This window comes from Bacillus rossius, chromosome 15 (genome assembly GCF_032445375.1).
Source record: "Bacillus rossius redtenbacheri isolate Brsri chromosome 15, Brsri_v3, whole genome shotgun sequence".
Lineage (NCBI taxonomy): Eukaryota > Metazoa > Arthropoda > Insecta > Phasmatodea > Bacillidae > Bacillus > Bacillus rossius.
Genome location: NC_086342.1, coordinates 1096771 through 1118291, shown reverse-complemented (window position 1 = coordinate 1118291; position 21521 = coordinate 1096771). Strand labels below are relative to the sequence as shown.

The window sequence follows — 21521 nt, the reverse complement described above, 5'->3', positions numbered from 1 at the left end:
TTTTCGTTCTTCGGGTTTTCTCTATGACTTATAGTCCAAATTAGCTGTGGCGTATGCTTTAAATATTTGTTTGAATACAGGCCTTGTACGGCCCTGAGCCAGTTGTAAACAAGGAGAAGTGTTTCCCAAACCGCGCGTGATCCGCAAAAGGATGTAATCTTGTTATGGACCTATGGGCACTCCAGAAAGCTTTATTAAGTATAAGCAAGTACAGTCTAGCCTGGAATAATTGTGGCTCTACCTATCCGTACTAAACAATACGAACAATATGTCGTCGCTTTATGATCGTATTCAAGATTTTTAGTCAGCATGTTTATATGTAATCACTAGCCAACAATATAATTAATCTTGTATTTATTTATTTGACACTTGTGTTTACGATGGTAAGAATAACCTTGATGGCAGCCATTTTTATCCTTGGATTTTTTTTTTAACAACATCCAAATATTTTATAAAGGCACGAAAGTATGCGACGGTAATGAAGACACGTATGTTTTTTGCTTACGGAATGCTGTATCTACTCTGATACAGATCTCTCTCCGAACACAGCTAGTAATAATATCAAACAAAGCAAACCATTCATTTTGTTGAATACCAATATAGTCAAATCAGGATAACAATTTACACTAAAATTATTTGGACAACACGATACGACAATTTAATGTGTGAGAGGATATTTTACGAAGATTTGAGCGAGTGTGCACAATTCAAAAGGTAATTATTTGCCTACCATTTGAAGCAAACCCCACAGCTGTGCGGGCGTGATTGTTGAGGCGTGATTGTTGAGGACGTGCTTGTTGAGGTATGTGCGGGGCGATGCGCGGGAGTGACATCCTTTTGTGGCGCGAATGGTGCCGCAACGCCGTCAAAGGAAGTTATTTCCGCCCACGCCTTCCGGCAAGCTATAGACGGCGAGGACTATACGTCCGCAGGCTGACTCTGCCGCGAGGACATAGAGCAGTAACGTGTATAGAGGCACACTTCCCAGCGGGGTGACTGCCGCGAGGACATAGAGCAGTAACGTATATAGAGGCACACTTCCCGCGGACTGCCTCTCCCGCGAGATCATAGAGCAGTAACATGTATAGAGGCACACTTCCCCGCGGACTGCCTCTCCCGCGAGGTCATAGAGCAGTAACGTGTATAGAGGCACACTCCCCAGCGGGGTGACTGCCGCGAGGTGATAGAGCAGTAACGTGTATAGAGGCACACTTCCCCGCAGACTGCCAATCCCGCGAGGACATAGAGCAGTAACGTGTATAGAGGCACACTTCCCCGCAGACTGCCAATCCCGCGAAGTCATAGAGCAGTAACGTGTATAGAGGCACACTTCCCTGAGGACTGCCTATCCCGCGAGGTCATAGAGCAGTAACGTGTATAGAGGCACACTTCCCTGCGGACTGGCTATTCCGCGAGGTCATAGAGCAGTAACATGTATAGAGTCACACTTCCTTGCGGACTGCCTATCACGTGTGGACATAGAGCAGTAACGTGTATAGAAGCACAGTCCCGCGAGGACATATAGCGGTCACGTGTCGGTGTATATCGCGCCGGTGCTGCGTGGGGAGGTCGCATTGATGCGAGACAGGCAGTGACGCAGTTGCGCCACTCCGCCTGCTCCGCACCCTGAGAGCGTGAGTCACGTGCTCGTATCGATCGCGCCGGTGCTGCGGCCTGGCGGCGGGGAAGGGTGCTCGAAAGGGGAGCGAGGGAGGGGAGACCCAGTAGCCCCGCGCCGGGCCGTGTGGCGGCAGGCAGGCGCGTGTGGACGACTCGTGAGTGTGGACCGCGGCGTCAACAGGGCGTGCGGCAGACGGCTCGCCGCCTCACATCGCCGGGATGGGCCTGTTGGTGCGGTGAGTGTCAGCTAGGGCCTAGCCGTCCGGCCCTCAGCTCACTGCCGCCACTCAATGCGCACTCGGTTCGCACGACCTGCGCGACATCGGTTCACAGTTGAAAATCTTACTGTTGATTTCAGCCCAGTGAGACCTCACGATGTATCCCGACATCTGTCGGCATTGTTACTAACTAACTATATCAACTACCAAATGATTATCCCGTGACAACTGACCAGCAAGTTGTGAGCACAGTTTTTTCAACATATAAACAAATAAGGGTTATATACAATTTTTTAGACAACCATTGAACCACGACACATTTTTTTATTTACAATTTTCGCTAGTGACATAAGTAATATAATTAATTAATTTTTGAAGCAGGAATTACACCAGAGCATTGTAACCTGTCCCCCCATGCACACGATCGTCTTAATGCGCTGTTGTGAATCAGTAGGTTGGAAAACATGGCGCCCAAGCTCAGGTCCCCAAGGCCTCGCCCTCCGCGAGTATCGATCACCTGGTCTGCGCGCAGGTTTCGGAAGCCGGTCTCTTGTTTACACGCGTCACCAGCCGGGAGTAGGCGCGTTCCTTCAGTAGTTCTTCATTTGTTCCAGCAGTCCGAGGTATTTCATACCTGCAAGTGATCGGTCACGATATCTTCTGAACTAGCTGGCTATCTAACGTATCGGAAACTAGTAATTCGTATTTTACGAAATAATTTTAATGGCTTACAATGATTATTTCCCAGATTATTTTCGCTATAGATAGACTCGAAGAAGTCCAGTGACTCATTAGCCGATATCAAGGGCAGAAGCTTTTCATTTTTCGCACTATATTGCACATGATTTGGTTAACACTTTTCTTGTTTGTTTATTACTGCATTAAGTTCATCCAGGGCGTGTTAGATAGTTGCATTTTAATAGTTAAAGTAAATAATGTATATATGTACTAATGATATGTAATACAAACTCTTTCGCTCAGATAGTCTCAAAACATTCAATCTTATTTTTCATTTGAAAATAGTAAGAAATATTTTAAAAAGGTTGAACACGGAATTGATATAAAATCATATGTGTTCTCATTGGTTTATGGAATTGCCAACTAACTTCTTTCGCCGATCAGAGACGATAATGAACTAATCAACTGGCATAAAAATAATCTGTCAGAATTGTTTTTGTCCAGACGTGGTATTTAAAAAAATTGTGTATTGAGATAAGCGGCGAAGTAGAGGTATACCTGACTTTCTGATTTCACACAAATGGATAACTGATTTCATAGGAATCTATGTGAGTCTCCTCCTATACGTTTCATGCTTACTGCATAAATATGTTTCTTAATAAAAAAAAAACATTTTGAGACATACTTAAAGTTTGTGCCCAAGTTGATTATTCATTAGGCCATAATAACATTTTATGTTTTAAAATTTCTATTGTAAATATGATAGTGACACATTTTATGCAAATCTATTTTATTTTATTTTTTGGTTTAATTTTTTATCTGTTGGTATCATAAAATTTTTGTTTAATAAAATAGTAAATAAAATAAAAACTAAAATTAGTACATAAATAAAACAAAGAATAATCTTGTTAGTCTGGGCTAAGCTATTTAAATACACGGCTATATTAAATAATTAATATAAATATTATATCGGGAAAACATGCAATGGATTTAAAGACATGGCCATCTTCCGTGTGCAAGATGCTAAACACACTGACCGATGTGCAGACAAAAAAAAAATAGTTTTATTGACTATGGCACTTGGTTTGATTTTAATTTTTCACAGAATGTTCGACTTCACATACATGATAAATTTAACGTTAACTTGCTACTGTTTTCTTCTCCATAAATTATGATTCAATTGTAGGTAACAAATTATTGTAGCTAGTTGTTATATACTACATTTATTTTCTTAAAAAAAAAAAGCTTTTGAGAACGCACTGAAACACAGATATCAGAAACATAATCGATAAACGAACGATAACAGGTTATCAGGACTGATAAAGTCCTGTAGTTCCGCTGTAGGTATCAGGGAGATATCAGTACACCATCTAGGCGATGTCTTAACATCAGTTTAGCTCTAGTCTGTCCTGGCGAGAATAAGATTTAAAGTTTAGATCTTCAAGTGTAACCTCACCTAACAAGGTAACAAAACTATGTAAGTACTCAGGTGTTAATGTTATTTTAATAAATTTAACACAGTTCCGCGATGAATTACAATTTATATGTAATATCTTAACGCAGTTTGAGTTATATGTGATGCTTAGAATCTTTGTTGACATATTTGTGCTGTCTTCTAATGTTTTCTACGGGAGTAGATAATTACGAAATGATAATTTCAGTTATATTTTAAACGTTTATTTACGAGTAAGAACTCTAGAAGACTGAATCCGAGCCGAACCTTAGGGTTTATGTTTCTACCAGTTAATTTAGAAAATGGCGGCTTGAACGTAGCTAGCATCAATGTACGTTATATATTTATGTATTCTGTACGTGTATATTTACACGATTATTGTTTTTTAATGTATTACAGATATTGCAAATCATCTATAATCGAATTACGGCAGTTATTCGTGCCAACAATCAGTACATAAAATGTAACTAAAACATAACCTGTTTTAAACCTATTTGAACAGGCGACATACCTATCGGGAAAATAAGTTTATGTTTTGATAATTTTTTTAAAAATCCAATAATAAGTATGTATCATCATTAAGTCTCGGTATCATACGCCATTTTATTTACTTAATTTTCTTTTTATTACTGTTATCCGAGGCATCTTGCTGTACATTGTTCACGATAGCGCTATTGCGTTTTATGTTTTGTCTTTGGTATTCTCCACAGATATCGGTAACATTCACGCAAGTGTTCGTAATTATGGTTACTTTTTCAGCACAAATATAACGTTTAATAAATATTTGGAGGGAAAATTTGTGGCCCAACAATAAATACGTCAGTAGAGATGAAACTCATTTGTGAAAATTGTTGCATGATAATAGTCTACTAAACCATGTAAATTCCTCTCTTATTCGTGCTTAAAAGAAAATGTTTAAATATTACGTGATTTTTCCAAACCTGTCGTCACAGATGTTCCGTAGCACAGCAGCGACATCTAGTGACGAGTTACATAATATTCATATCATAAAAACCTTCTCCATGAAGAAACAATAAATTCGATAAGCCAACTTTCATGGCACATAAAGCGGTGTCGGAATTTATCGACGTCATACATACCAACATCCTATTTTATATATAGATTATCTTTCTTGTCATAAATAGAGTCCTAGCCGGGGTTTAGTATTTTGTAAATTTTTTTTGTTTTTATTGGAGACGTTTCATATATAGTTTAATCTTTGACTGCACATCTAATGATTCGATAGTCGACGTAGCTGCTCTGGCAGCGAATTCTAGCGGCGGGTGCGGAACTACGAGTGAGACGCGTTCAGAATTTGAGTGATTTTGAATACTGGTCCATACAATTAAAAACATGTATTTATCGTGCATATTTAGCGTGTTTTCAAGTATATTTATATAAGTGAGGTTATATTCTCGTATGTATAATTTATTTGCATTATAAAATAATAATAATAACATTATTATTTAATAAACAACTAAAGTTAATAAATTAGAATAATAATTTAACATAATTATAGATTTTTATTATTAATTAAAATTTATCTCGTTTATTTTACTGAATAAAAAATTAATTTTATACGCATGTTTATATTAATATTGAAAATATTGAATACTGATTATTTATTTAATTAATTTGTGTTACATAATTTTCAAAATAATTCAGTATCTTAAATAAAAAAGAAGTACAACTTTAAAGCGCGCACATAAGTACAACCCCTTTTTCCCCCGTTGCTGGGAATGGTGCTGTGCCGCGGTTTTTGATATGACTCGGTGCTGTTAGTTCCATTGCAGTATTTCTCTCTTCGTGGGCTGTGGTTAGTGGAAGAAGATTTTTTTTCCGTCATAGACCGGACCAATGATAACGCACTTGACTGTAATCATTACATGTCAGTGATTCGCCTGAACCTCCCCCCCCCCCCCCCACCTGGTTATGTTAAAAAAAAATTTGGTTCTCTGTAAAGTCGGTTTACGGACGATAGTTTAACGTGACAACGTCATAACAAAACATTGATGAAATGATTGCATACTTTTATGAATAAAATTGAATCATTTTTATTGAATTATCACTAATTTATATGGATACAAAGAAGGAGTGAAATGAAATCTACAATTTAATTGATAAATTTACTTATATTTGCACTCATTAATTCAAATATGTTTATTACTTTAACGAAGAGATTATTTTAACTATAACTTTTATACATGTTTGCTATTTAACTTCTTCCAATCTGTGTTACTCTGTTAAGGATAGGACGATGATAGGAAAAGTAGGAAACGAATGGGAGTGTTTTAAGTTTAATGTGCCTCGAAAAAGTAAAATCGATGGTTGTTCCAATCGAGTGGAAGAGAGTTAGATGCGGCGCAAGCATACAATGCGCGTAACGGGACAATGTGCGTAACGGGACACTTTTTCGTGCGTGCAGCCGGCGTTCATCGATTTATTAGACGTTTTCACGTCAAAATTTTTTCTTTCCGCCACAAGTACAGGACTGCAACATCCCACGCGAGCCTCCGCAAGATGGCATAGTGCGAGCGAGCCAGGGTCGTTCGCTCGTAGCGTGTTCCACTCCTATTGTGTTGCGAGTTCTTCGTTCACAGGCTTCTGGTCCACAGAGCGCTGTCAGACGGCACGAAGTCCTGTGAGACGGGGCCACACATCGGCCAGTATTTCAGTAGCCTCTCCCACGATGCCGCACATAACCGTGGGTGGAGGGGCGAGGATTTCATGTGTTTATTCTTCATTCGCCAGAGAAGCAGACTGCAGGCACTCACACTTCAGCTCGCTTCACTTCGGTGATGGGACGCGCCCAGAGTCAGTGATAAACAGGTAGCACAAGTACTGCACTGGTAGCACCATGAGTACAGTGATAATGTGAGACGCACGAGTACCGCGAAACGATGGGAGTGGAAAGAAAATGATTTATTTCTCAGACTCATGCAGTTTGTAGGTAAAAAATGTATGGCGTGACAGACCAGGTCTTTTAAAAAATATACACCAGTGATTATTTTAATACATTTAATGCTAAGATAATATGGCATATCGTGTTATTTTATATTCAGACATAGTTTTTTACATCACACTCGTTTTAACAATCACGCTTTTACAAGTGCAGGGACCCCCCCCCCCCCTTTTCTCTTAGTGAAGGGGGCTTCTTGATTCCAGGGGGGGGGGGGTGTTGTCCCCCCCCCCCAGGATCTACGGTCATGTCGATATGTATCCACCAGCACTTTTGAAATACATAGTGGTAACAGTTTAATACTTCATTTTCCCACCAATGTCAATAGTTTTTTTTCACTTATAGCTGGACAAACGAGGGAAACGAAAATTGTAAGTGGGTGTCGCGGGACCGTGGGCGAAGGGGGGGAGGGGGGGGTCTCTGCCGTGACCTTCGAGGGCAAGAAGCGACACGGCGAGCAGCACCTAGCCCGCGCTAACTGGCTGTTGCCAGCCGACCCCCCTTCATGGTGGGCGAGCAGAGCCTCTCGTCTCGAGTCGATGCACTTCCTTGCACCGAGGACACTACCGGGGGCTCCCGGCTCTCCTTCCTCCGTGCGCTCCGGAGCGGCCGACCTCGCTGCCGGAGTCGCGAGCACAGAACAAGTGCGACTCTTACAGTGGGAACTGAAACAATGTGTCGCTATCTGTTGGGCGGGCCCACAACTACCAGCAAATATAAAATCGGAATAGAGGTTCTCATACAAAGTTTATTTAGTTAATACGTTTTTTTATATTAAGTTGTCTCCTTGGCGGCGCAAAACTAATTTAATCGATGCGAAAATACTTAATGCTGTTTTTTAATTAACCGTCATGTAATAAATAAAGGAGTAGGAGGTGCAAAAACTCATTGTATTAGTGGCTACCTAAAAAGAGTGAATTTTCACTGTTTTTTTTGCCTGATAATAACTTATACATTACTTCTCCTAATAAATTAATGTAGTTATGTCAGCAGTATATTATGTAAACAACTATCTAGCGGACGGGCCAATAACTTCTTCAAAAAACTAGGACTCTGTCTCGGTAATTATAGTTTTTCTCCCCCATGGGTCGCGAGCAAGTCAAAACATGCCAGCACTGTGCTGTTCTTTGCATGGTTCGTGCAATGGGGGGAAACAAGGGTTCAGGTGTTGAACATGCCACACCTGTTACCCTAACCGTATTCCTAGTGCACGATAAGTACACGGCCAGTCCCTCATTTTTTTAGGCACCGGATTTTGGTTTCCTATGTAACCGTTGCCGAATTCCGCGCATGCGCAGAACTCGCTTTTTCGTGGATTTCGTTCAGACGGCGGACCCGCGTCTGGCGCCATTAACTCGTATATAGTCATTTTTGTGGTCATCGGAGGAAGTACAGAGCGTGTTGGCGTGCCAAATAATGAAACTTTATGATAGCGAACTATACTGGAATACATTCTGCCTACTTTAAAGGTCATAACTAGAGACCTGAAAAATTCACGGGTTCATTTCGCGATAGGCTAAAATCCAAAAACATTTGCCTTCCTTGCTGCTTCAGTGATTGGGCCACAGTTTATCTGAAGGACTCTGGACCAATGAAAAACGTTCAACAGAAGAGGTATCGAATCACAAGCTTCCCAGTTAACACGTGTCACGAGTTAGTAGCCAATCAGCAGGTGTAATCTGCACAAGTACATAGAGGATCATGAAGTCTATCCTAGAGGTCATTGAAAACGCGAATTTTTCCGGTCCCTAGTCATAACAATAAACAATAGCAATAAGTACCTGAGAAAATTTGCAAGGCGGTTCCAATTTTTTGTGCGATGGTGCTGCTATCTGTAGTATGTTTTCAGTAAAAAAAATGTTATTGTTGGTTGTGAAAAGTCCGCTTGAATGCGTCGGAACTAGTTTCTAGCCTCGCGCATGGCACCGTTCATCGAAATCGGTTGCCCATTTGTTTTTCCTAACGGGATTCGGTTTGAACACCTTTAGGTTACGGTTGCGACCGAACAAGGCAGTGCTTATTCGCTGCCTTGCCCGAACGTTTTGGAAAAACCGCCCTTAGTGCATGAAGCCTACGTTTTTACAAATCCTTTTCCTACACATCCGAATACTTGCATTCGTGTAACTTCAGATTTTTTTTTAGTAAAAAAAGTTATTAATTAAAAAAAAAAAACCAGCAAGTATGTTTGTTGGTCACTTGATACCTGCAGGTATGTACTGACAGGTTCTGACTTGAGGTCCCTGTGGGTCGTTACCACAACGCCGAACTACCGTAACGCCGAATGTCAAAATTGACCACTACGCCGACAGCTAGAAAACTGCTGTGTACCACAACGCCGATATAACAACTGAATGAATTTGTGTGTGTTTCTTACATGTACCTTTACGCCGAAATACCACAATCAAACCTAACCTAACCTAGCGTAATATAACCTAACCTAACTTAACCTAGCCTATCCTAGCCTAACCTAGCCTAGCCTAACCTAGCCTAACCTAACCTAGTCTAACCTAACCTAGTCTAACCTAACCTAGTCTAACATGACCTAACCTTTGTGGCAGTCCTGCAATGACATTTTTCGGCGTTAGTGTATTTCGGCGTTGTGGTATTTCGGCGTTGTGGTAATTCGGCGTTGTGGTAATTCGGCGTTGTGGTAATTCGGCGTTGTGGTAATTCGGCGTTGTGGTGCGTCCCCGGCGAATTGGACGGCAGGTTTGCCCGGCGCCACGCGGCGCGCGCAGGTCCGGACAGGTCGGCCCGTGACGTCACACTCGCGCCGTGGGGCCCCCGGCCACCCCGGCTCTTGTCTCCCGCGGCGCGCTGCCATAAGCGGCGGTCGCACCTCACCACCTCGCCGACACATCAGGGGAGGGAGGGGTGAATCATCCGTGTTTACACAGCCTCGACGGTACCGCGGCATCGCTCGTTTCCTTATATGTAGGGACCGGAAAAATTCGCGGGTTCAATGACCTGTAGGACGAACTCCATAGTTATACGTACACTCGGTCAAATGCCACCCACTCATTGGCTGCTGTCTTGTGAGACGCCCCAACGTAGCAGCCTGTGATTCGTATAAAGCTTTGGTTGGGGTGTTTCTCATTGGCCCAGAGTCATCCAGGTGAGTTGTGAGCCAATAGCAGATGCAGCACTGAGGTATAACGATTTGTATTTTTGCCTATCGCGAAATGAATTCCCGAATTTTTCCGGTCTCTACTTATATGTGCAGTACCGTCTGCTCGCATCGGGTGTATCGTCTGTTATTGTAGATGTAGTAACACACCCAGTTGGTTACTTCAGAAATCGAAAAAAAAAAAAAAAAAAAAAACCCCTAGTAATTGCCTGTCTGTTCTTGTAGAAATTATGTAATAACAATTTTTTCGTAATTTCTAATTAATTATTCTTTTTTTTTTGTATTAAGGATGGATATAAATCGAATGAATCATTTTAACTAACTTTTTAAAAATTATTTTTGGAGTGTTTTTCCCGAATATCTAGTTCAATAATAACTAATTTCCAAGATGGCAGCCAAGACGGCATCGGTAGCTTACTGAAGGCTGGTGAATGAGGAATTTAAAAAGTTTATAGGATTTTTCGTCATTTTTCATTGAATTATATATTTTTTAACCTGAAATTAACCTTTTTTTTTGCATCAGTCGAGGATCGAACCATGGACAGAAATCAATCGAATCAATAAATAATCTTAATTAGCTAATTTTGTGTGAGGATTTTTGGACAGCAATTACTTTTTTCTGTCCGCACATTAAGCCCACTTTCACAAGTCCTCATTTTACCTTCCCCACTGGAGCTCGGCTCTACCGCTCGTCTCTTACCGCTAACCTCTGTCCCAGCACACTGCCTCGCACCACTCTCTCGTCCGCCGCGCACACAACACAGCACCAGGTGCTCCGGTGTTCCCGGTGATCCAGTCTTCGCCCACGAGGCCCGTCTTTATTTACCTGCCTCACCGTTTATATACCTCTCAGTCCCGCTCTGGAAAGATCTCGGTAGCTACAGACCTGAAAAATTCGCGGGTTCAATGACCCGTAGGATGAACTCCATAGTTAATACGTACTTTCGGTCAAATGTCACCCACCCATTGGCTGCTGTCTTGTGAGACGCCCCAACGTAGCAGCCTGTGATTCGATAAAGCGTTTGTTGGGTGTTTCTCATTGGCCCAGATACATCCAGGTGAGTTGTGAGCCAATAGCAGAGGCAGCACTGAGGTATAACTATTTGTATTTTAGCCTATCGCGAAATGAATTCGCGAATTTTTTTCGGTCTCTATCGGTAGCCCTTGGGAGTGTCGCGTCATCAGGCCCTGACCTCACACGCGAAGCTCCAGAGGAAAAAATGGCGTCCCAGATGCGTCACGAGCCGAACTCTCGGGAAGGTAGTAGGATGACCGTGCCGGTAGGGTCCCCCCCCCCCCCCATCTTCCTACCTCTCTCAACAGGCTCACCAGAGCGACAATACTGATGACAAGGGCGCTCGCTCCATGGCGGTGAGGGAGGGGAACGATATTGAACGCATTACTCCTCACTCTTAAGGCAAGCGTTAGTGCAGTTAGTGCTTCCGTTACACGCCTGTTGACACACTCAATGACTCAGCCCGCTGGATACACGCAGACATAATGTACACACTCAGCTGCACACTGCGTGCACGTGACGGGGTGTTCGGTATGTTACCGTGCACGTCGTGGTTCAAGTGTGAAGTGTGGCGGCCAGGGACCTGGAGGGTGGAGTCTGTGAGGGGGGGAGGGTGCGGACACGCCCCACCACGCCCCCTGGCGCCGATAAGCCCTGGGCACGGGCGGATATCCTGCCAGGTCCGGCACCGCCCCTTCTGCGCCTCGTGTCGTCTCGCTGCTCCACCCGGCTCGGAAACATTGTCAACATAACAATATAACATTGTAAACACCTCACGTTATTGTTTGTTGATTTTTCTTAGATAATAAAAGAGTTTGTTGGCAGTATTATTACAATTGTAGTCATTCTGAAATGCTAAACTATAATTATTATTATTATTAATCAGGAGCAACTCCTTGTAGCAGTCCTTTAAATGATGTCCTGAAACAGAGCCAAGACATTTAATATTAATTGATATAAAAAAAAAAGTTCGTTGACAAGAACGGTTGAAGTTGAGATGAAGTATTTCAGTTAGCACCTCCGTAAAAGTTTAAAAAAATAAATAAAATAGAATGGTTTTTTTTTTTTTAGATTTAAACTATTTATGAAATACAAGAAAAATAAATTATTTCCAAAATTCTCATTCCAAGTTGTGATATGCATAATACGATGTTCCTGATTCATTAAAAAAAAAAAATGTCATTGCATTATAGAGTTGCGTGTGAAACTTTGGCGTGTGTCTGGCAACAGGCCACACCGCGGCAAAGACAGCGCTGATGCGCTGGGAAGAGAAAGTTATTGCCCACTGCAGACTGAGGCCGCCGCCGCCGATTCATCATATTGCCATCCGGGGCGGTAAGCGTGGGCGAGGCCAGAAACCGAAGTTTCTACCACTCGCTAGGTGCATTGTAATTCAGGTGCACCCCACACTGGTGAAGAATCATTTGAATCGACGGCGGGGGTGCGTGTCTTGTGGGATAGGTTTGGCACACGGGCCTGTGTGTGCGCTGGTAGGTTGTGTAATGCTATAGAAGTTACGTGTACCTAATTCGGCAGGGGAGTGAAGCTCCACACCAGCTTTGAATATATATACTGTATAGAAGTCGCGAGTGGATAGGATTTACTTACGTTTTTCAAAAGCGTATGATGAGCAGCTTGGGAACTTCACCGCTGCAGTGCGCTGCCGTAACGCCCTGTATCGTCTTAGGTTGTTATTTACACGTTAGAGCGCAGCACTGTCACCCGCTGTCATTCCCCGCACCCCCCACGTATCATTCACTGCAGCTCAAGGTCGTTCAACGGGAGGGGGAAGGGGTGTTTGAAGAGTTCGACACTTGTCCGCTAGGGACCACCACAAGTCGATGCCCTAGAGATGGTGGCGATTGCGGCGGTGAATTAACCAACTACCTCAAAACCGTATTAGAAATTTTAACCTGGGCTGGCGACTTCTATACAGTATATATATTCAAAGCCACCAGTTAGGTCGGCTAGCTGGCGTGATGTGGAGTCGTGATGGTGAGCATTAGAGGCTTGTCGGTGCGCTGTAATTTCAAGTGACCTAGTTAAACTCGGGTGTGGCGGGTAGTGTAAAGCTGTGCGAGCCGCTCCTACGAACCCCTGGGAACACATAACATGCAAGGGTAGTTAGTCAGACTGAGGATAGGTTGCCCTGTAGTAGTATTTCCCCCCTACCCTTCGCAGCCCCGAGGGTGAGGCGACGAGGGGCTAGATGTTCCTCCCGGGTGAGTTGTGGGATGAGCCGACAGACAGTCACGGTAAGGGCGAGTGTTGGAGCGTGCGGACTCCTGTCGCAGGCCTGATGCACTGGAGGTCAGCCAGCGAGGGGGAAGGGGGAAGGAACCAGACCCTCGAGTGCCCCGCCTACCTGCGCGCACACAAGCGCGGTGTGCAGAGCTTCAGTAGAACTCGCGCCATTTAAAAATAACTCGTTACATCCGATTGGTGTATGTTTGCGGAAAGCATGAAAAATATGGTGAAGTAGCAATGATCGCCTGTTTCCGGATTTTGGTTTCAAACTGTTTTTTTTTTTCCCCAGTGTAAAATTGGCTTAAAACTCCCGGTAAATATTCTTGAATCAACAAATAATGTTATGGTTACCAATCATGTCACAGAGGTCCAGTGCATATCGAGAAGACTGCGCGCCATAACACAGGCTTGCGCTTAGAGGTGATACCGCGCTAGAAGCACCAGCAAGCGTCGACCTTATCAACCCGCATCACTGACACAACCACACCCTAAGTCTTGCACTAGCTGGGGTGGCGGGGGGCTAATGTTGTTGTAATAAATGGAGGGTAATTGGCGTAAAAAAAAAGAGTCCCCTAGCACAGCACACTAGACGTGTTATGTGCGTGTTTTGTTTCGTGTATTTTTACTTGTACTCATTTATACGATTTCATATATTCAATTGTTAAAGGGACACGCCTCGTCAGGGGCGTATCTGCGCCAGTAAGGCGGGATGATAAGTGCGACGCTCGCTGGTGCTTCTAGCGCGGTGTCTCCTCCTGAACTGGCGCGCTGTCTTCCCGTCCGTCGGGCAGCTATGGCTTACGAGCGGTGATTTAATGATCTGAAACACGCGTTTTAGTCCTTTTAACTCGTCTAAAATTACAGTTTAATGACGAAATACGGGAACAAAACTCCTCATCAGTCCTCAAGCGTATTCTGAAATACTTTTCGCAAACAGACACCGCTCGGATAAATAAATCTCTCGAGGAGTTTTCAGATCGCGTGGATCGTCCTGAAGCTCTGCACACAGCACGTGTGCACGTGAGCACGTGTGCACGACGGGCGGGCAGTCAGCGGGCTGGACGCGCGGTGTGCTGTCTGCGCTCGGCACAGACACTGCCCCCAGGATCAGTGCAGGGTGTCCACAGTTAGTACTTTCCTACTAGATCTAGTACTTTTATAACTTTTTTAGTGGTCTAGTACATTTACGTTCAGATCTAGTACTTGTTTCTTTAATATAATAATATTACAGTAACTCCAATATGTTTTATTATTAAGCGTAATTATTTCTAAATCTATGGAATGTGTGTGTGTAGTGTGATATTTTAGTTCGAGCATTGCAGTGTCATAATAACTTTATAAATTGTTAAAACCATAACAAAATTATAATTTAGTACCTTTTTTTTTTCTTTTCAAATTTAGTGCATTTTTCTCGCCTAAGTTGGTACGAAATATTTTTTTTTTCCTTGTGGACACCCTGGATCAGTGCCATTGTAGTGTCATGTGCCTCGACGAGTGGTGGTCGCGCGCACAGTGCCTGTCACGCCTGTCACGCCTGTCACGCCTGTTATCGCCCGTCAGCTGTTATCTGCGGGGGAGAGGCGCGAGGTCGCGCATGCGCCCTGCGCTGTCTCGTCGCACCCGCAACTCGGCTCGGGTCCGAACCAGGATACGCCGAGACGTCCGGGGAGGACTATTCCTCGCTTGTTAGGTTTCGTATTTACGTGAACTGTATGCAGTAGTGGACGCAAGGGCCTCCCCCCCCCCCCCCCCATATTTCCAACCGAAGTAGTTTGCGATGATTCTTTGAAAGCGGTAGTCTATGTTACTTACGGTCAAGTGGAGCGAGCTATCACACCGCCCGAACAAGCCGCACAGGAAGTGACTCACCTTGAGATTGATAATGGGGGACGCACCACAACGCCGAACGTACAATAACGCCGAAAACCATAACGCCGAATGCCAAATTGACTACAACGCCGACAGCTAGAAAACTGCTGTGTACCACAACGCTAAATTACCACAACGCCGAAATACATTAACCCCGAAAAATGTCATTGCAGGACTGCCACAAAGGTTAGGTTAAATAAGGTTAGCACACAAATTCATTCAGTTGTTTTTCATTTTGCTCCTGTGGCCCCCCTCCCTTCCCCGCAGCAACATTTTTCGGCGTTACTGTATTTCGGCGTTGTGGTACACAGCAGTTTTCTAGCTGTCGGCGTTGCGGTCAATTTGGCATTTGGCGTTTGGTATTTTGCGTTATTGTACGTTCGGCGTTGTGGTAACGTCCCTTGATAATGTGGCAGTTTCATCTCATTGTTGGGACAAATGTTTCGAATAAATTAATTATATTTTTATTTATTTTTATATTTTTATTAAACTCCCCTCCTGAAAAAAAAATAATTTTTGTGTCCTCCGCTGTGTCATAAATACCTCCATGCTGCCGATGAAATCATTTTTGAGAGAAGACATTTATTTACAAACTCGCAGTAGCCAGTCCAGAACTGCAAGTGAAGCCAACTAGACAGTGAGGTCCAGTGACCGCACGAACAGTAAAAGTAGCACGAGGACTACAGCAGGTAGCTGAGCACACTTGCTGTTCTCTCCACTCCCCTGGGCGGTCACGAGTCAGTACCAGACAGGTAGAAGTAGTGTGACCGTATCATATACAGCCAGCCAATTACACAGGCATATTCAAATACCTATATTATTTATTGAAATAATTAATGTTCAGCTAAACTATTGAGCTGAAACTATAAAAATTGGCGTAGGCTTACACTACTGTGTAAAACACGCGAATGTATGACAGTAGAAGCGTTCCTGAACAAAGTGATGTAAGTGTAAGTACCAATTTGTTTCTCCATGCTATGTGATCTAGAAACACTCACTAATATATTACACTCTTATTTAAGTGAGTCCGACGTTTCATTGTTGTTCAAAAGTGAGCTTTCCCTATATATATTCAGGTACTGGAATTATTATTATTATTATTATTTTTTTTTTTTTTGCCATTCCAAGATTCGACAGACTTGTTTCAGGCACTTGGATCACTTCTGCCGGGAACGCTTCGATTGCTGAGCATGGTTGACTCGGGTTACGTCGGCCGTGATCCAACAGCCGCACGTGTTTGCGGAAGTACTCTTACGTATTCCGTATTCAACACAAGCTGCAAGTCACTTGCGGACGGTTGGTTAGCCGCAAGTGCGCAGTTTGACAGCCTGTTGCTTCCGTGACGTGATCATTCCCCCCGCTACGATTCTAACATCGGGTAGCGAATAAATTTATCTCTTCTAGCGGATGGTAAAATGTTTGGCTTTCTTATTTCCCTTTGAGACGACATTGATTAACCGTTATTTTGAAACGTGAATTATTATTATTATTTTTTAGATCATATGAACACTTCTGTTAAGTAGCAGCTTCAATGTTTAATCACAGTTCGTTTGGTTATTAATTTGAAGAAAAATATAACAATGATTGTACTCTATAGCTAGGGATAGGAAAAATTCGCGGGTTCAATGACCTGCAGGATAAACTCCATAGTTCTACGTACACTCGGTCAAATGCCACCCACCCATTGGCTGCCGTCTTGTGAGACGTCCCAACGTAGCAGCCTGTGATACGATAAAGCTTTGGTCGGGCGTTTCTCATTGGCCCAGAGTCATCCAGGTGAGTTGTGAGCCAATAGCAGAGGCAGCACTGAGGTGTAACTATTTGTATTTTAGCCTGTCGCGAATTGAACCCACGAATTTTTCCTATCCCTATCTATAGCCATCACTAGAGACCTGCAAAATTCGCGGTTTCGATGGCCTTCAGGATAGACTGCACATACCCCTGTACACTCGGGCAAATAACGCAAGTTCATTGGTTGTTGACCTGTAAGTCGTCTCAGCTGGTTTGTCTGTGATTCGATCCTTCTTTGCTTGAGGGTTTATAATTGGTTGATATTCGCCAAGATGAACAGTAAGCCAATAGCCAAAATTATCTAAGAGGTGTATATGTGTTTGAATTCTAGCCTATCACCGAATCAATCCGCGAATTTTGCAGGTCTCTAGCTATCACATACGTTAACACTAGAGACCTGTAAAATTCGCGGATTCATTGACCTCCAGGATAAACTCTATTACACTCCACACACTCGGGCAAATGCCACCTGTTCATTTGCTGCTGACTTGTGAGTCGTCTCGACTGGGTGGCCTGTGATTCGACACTTCTATGAGTGAGGGTCTCTAATTGGCCCTCATTACTCCAGATTAACAGTGAACCAATGGCAGAAGCAGCACTAAGGTATAATTATTTGAATTGTAGCATATCACGAAATGAATCCGCGCATTTTGCAGGTCTCTAGTTAACACTAATATGAATTATTTTCTTTGGTGTTCATTCACCAGCAACGGTGCGAGTTGATGAAGCGTTGAGGCGGGAGTGTGGCCGCACGGGGCAGGGGACAGCTGGGGGACAGCTGGGGGACAGCTGGCGGACAGCCAGGGAGGGAGCGCCGGTGCATGCAGGCTGCATGCAGCTCGCTGCACCGCGCCAAGGCCGGCCTCGAGGTCACACCGCGAGCCGCACTTCCTGCTTCTCTGCGCCGCGCACAGCTCCTCGCTAGGCGGGAACCACACATAACGTAGAAAGTCACAACTTAGAACTGTCATAACTTAGAAAACTTGGAAAAATCCACGTAACTTAGAAACACACAACTTAGAAAGATCATAACTTAGAAACACGCAACGCAGAACCACACAACTTAGAAACGTCATAACGTAGAAAGTCACAACATAGAACCGTCATAACTTAGAAAATTCTAAGTTATGTGTTTCTAAGTTATGTGTTTCTAAGTTGTGTGTTTCTAAGTTATGACAGCACCCCTCGCTAGGCCACGCCCAGGCGCCCAGCGGCCAATCAGTAGAGACCGGAAAAAATTCGCGAATTCATTTCGCGATAGGCTAAAATACAAATAGTTATACCTCAGCGCTGCCTCTGCTATTGGCTCGCAACTCACCTGGATGACTCCGGGCCAATGAGAAACACCCAACCAACAAAGCTTTATACGAATCACAGGCTGCAACGTTGGGACGTCTCACAAGACAGCTGCCAATGAGTGGGTGGCATTTGACCGAGAGTACGTATAACTATGGAGTTCATCCTACAGGTCATTGAACCCGCGAATTTTTCCGGTCCCTACCAATCAGTAGAGACCCGGAAAATTCGCGGGTTCATTTCGTGTTATGCTAAAATTCAAATAATTGTACCTTAGTGTGGCTTCTGCCATTGGTTCACTGTTAATCTGGAGGACTGAGGGCCAATTAGAGACCCTCACTCATAGAAGTGTCGAATCACAGGTTACCCAGTCGAGACGACTCACAAGTCAGCAGCCAATGTACAGTTGGCATTTGCCCGAGTGTGTAGAGGATATTGGAGTCTATCCTGGAGGTCATTGAACCCGCGAATTTTCCGGGTCTCTACCAATCAGATACCACCGCACTTCCCCCGCGGCCGGCGTAAGTACGCCTCCGTCGAAGCACCGCACCACGCCGTTCCCTCTCCGCCGAGATGGTTTATCGCATGGCTCGGGTGCGCGCACAAACCTGTAACTTTGCGGGGATTTTCTTTCTTCTTTTTTTAAAAAATTGTTCTGAAGATCATAAATTACAGTGCTTACTTGAATGCGCTCTCTGAACGCTTGCACGACCGCAACACACACTCTCCTGGGCTGGCCTTGCTGGTAGTTTCTTTGGATATCGTGTAAACGTGCTGAGGCCACTTGGTGTATAACGCTCCTGATTAAAAAAAATAAATCAGGATACCCGTTTACCTTCCTTGGACAGAAGTCACTGTGCGAAATGTGTCCTCATTTTATAAATGTTTGGTCCAGTAAATTCTTATAAGAGATTGTTCTCCGCTGGAGCTATCCGAGTGTCATCCGCAACAACTGCTGCTCTCTCAAGGCAAGTTTGCAAACAGCCAACGCGGTGGTTTTCCGTTCGCGGTCTTTCATCAGAGATGATGGTTTATCGCGATAATTTTTTTACGGGGCGAGATAGTCTATGTACCTGCTATTTTGGTTCGAAGAGAGATTATCAACATAACGTATGTAGTTATTTTCAGACGAACCACGAACATCCCGTAATGCAACAACTGTGTTCTCATTGGTCCGTTCAAGAGCCGCATAAGCTTCTTCCACTCCACAGAACCACTAAGGTACAACTTTCTGAAAGCATAAACACAGAGTGAGTAGAAGGGATACGTGATTTTCTATGCCCGCTTACAGTCAACGGCTACAAGTGAAGTAACGAGATCGAAAGTGCATTTTTTTTAGTTCGACTCTATAGACTTAAATCTTAATACATGTACCTTCGAGCAGCTGTGCTATGGGTAGAGAATGGAAAAATTCGCGGGTTCACTTCGTGATATGCTAAAATTCAAATATTTATACAGTTGTGCTGCTTCTGCTATTGGTTCGCTGTTAATATGTAGGACTCTTGGCCCATTAGATACAATCAATAAAAAAAAGTATCCAATCACAAGTTACCCACTTGAGACGCCTCAAAATTCAGCACCCAATGAACAGGCGCCGTTTGTCCAAGTAGGCAGAGGATCATAGAGTCTACCCTGGAGGTCATAGAACTCGCGAATGTTTCCAGTCTCTAGCTATGGGCTCTCCGTTTATCCAGACGACTCCAAGTCAATAAGACACCCTTGATCAATAAGCAAGACATGTATTTTCCGCGAAATGAATTCGATAATAGGTGAGAGTTAAAACACTGTAGCGTCGTCTGGGTTTCGTGATTGGTCCAGCTTGCACATGTCTACTATCAGCACACCAATCACAGCAACTCTCTGTGCGGAAGCAAGCGCGTCCTGAATGGCCCGGCCGGAAAGGAAAACGGCTTCTCTTGCAGACGTCCGCCAATCACAAGGAAGAAACAGCTGTCGCAGGCACGCCATATTGCAGTCTAATGGGCGTTCAATATTATTTTTTTAGCAAAAAAAATGTTCACTTTTACCATTTAAGTATAAAATAACACGAAACTTATTTAAGTCTTCCAACAAATCAGCAGCCAATCTACTTTCATCCTAGTAGGCAACGGACTGGAGTCTATCCTAGACGTTATTGGTAGAGACCTGTAAAATTCGCGGATTCATTTCGCGATAGGATAGAGTCCAAATACTTTTGACATTATTTTGCTTCAGTGATTGGGCCACAGTTTATCTGAAGGACTCTGGGCCAATGAAAAATCTTTAACAGAAGAATTAGCGAATCATGATCAATCCAGTCAACAGGTGTTACGAGTCGGTAACCAATCAGCAGATGTAATTTGCACGAGTGCATATAGGATCATGGAGACTATCCTTTAGGGATTTGAAATTGCGAATTTTACAGGTCTCTAGTTATTGGAAATGCGAATTTTCACAGTGTTCGTATTATTGACAGACTGCATGACGGAGACAGCTAGCATGCCACGAAGCTGGAAGGAGGAGGGGGAAGAGGGTTGGGGGGGGGGGGCTAAATAGGTCGAAAACTCTCAAGATAATTAGAGTTTCGGAACTAAGAAGAAAAAAATCCGCCTCGTGCCAGTGAAATCAATTAAGAGACCCGGAGTGATGTCCAGGCCGCGCGTGCGTCACGGCTCACGTGATTGCTGGGCGGCGCCATGACAGCCCGCGCACGTGACCAGCGCCCTCCTCCGCCCACGGACTGCGTCACGATGTCGCGACCATTAGTTTCAATTAAACTGAAACACTGAGTTCTTCTTGCGTCTTGTTGGTAGGGACCGGAAAAATTCGCAGTTTCAAAGACCTCTAGGATAAACCTCAATTGTCCTATGCATACTAGATCAAATGTCACCTTTTCATTGGCTGCTGACTTATGTGAGACGTCTCAACTGGGTTCCTCGCGATTCGACACTTCTTTGGGTGAGCGTCTCTCGTAGGGACAGAGTCCACCTGACAAACCGTCAGCCAATAGCAGAAATATCGCACAGTTTTATGTATTTGAATTTTAACCTATTGCGAAATTAATCCGCGAATTTTTCCGGTCACTACTTGTTGGTGTGGAGTTGGCACCCCCGACCTCTGGAAAATTGTTTTGATATTAGTAAGTTGGTAAGCCTTCCCTCAAAAAAGCACTCTAGGACATGAAATCAAAGGAGTTGGGGGGAGGGGAGGGATTTTATATCCTCTGAAATAAGAGAAACGCAGTAATATTATATTAACTGTCACAAAAG

At 43.7% G+C, this 21521-nt stretch overlaps 1 protein-coding gene across 2 annotated transcripts in view; it reads left to right on the top strand.

The window, feature by feature from the left end:
- Nucleotides 1–1742: 1742 nt before the first annotated feature.
- The window catches only part of LOC134539317 (cyclin-dependent kinase inhibitor 1B-like), a 54451-nt gene continuing 34672 nt past the window's right edge, over nucleotides 1743–21521 (top strand). Inside the window, exon 1 of one of the 2 annotated variants that reach the window (XM_063381234.1) lies at nucleotides 1743–1856. In XM_063381234.1, coding sequence (XP_063237304.1) covers nucleotides 1840–1856 — 17 coding nt within the window. In that variant the 5' untranslated portion in view covers nucleotides 1743–1839. Of the gene's footprint in view, nucleotides 1857–3684; nucleotides 3994–21521 lie in introns of those variants that run through there. The other variant, XM_063381235.1, reaches the window with a different exon arrangement.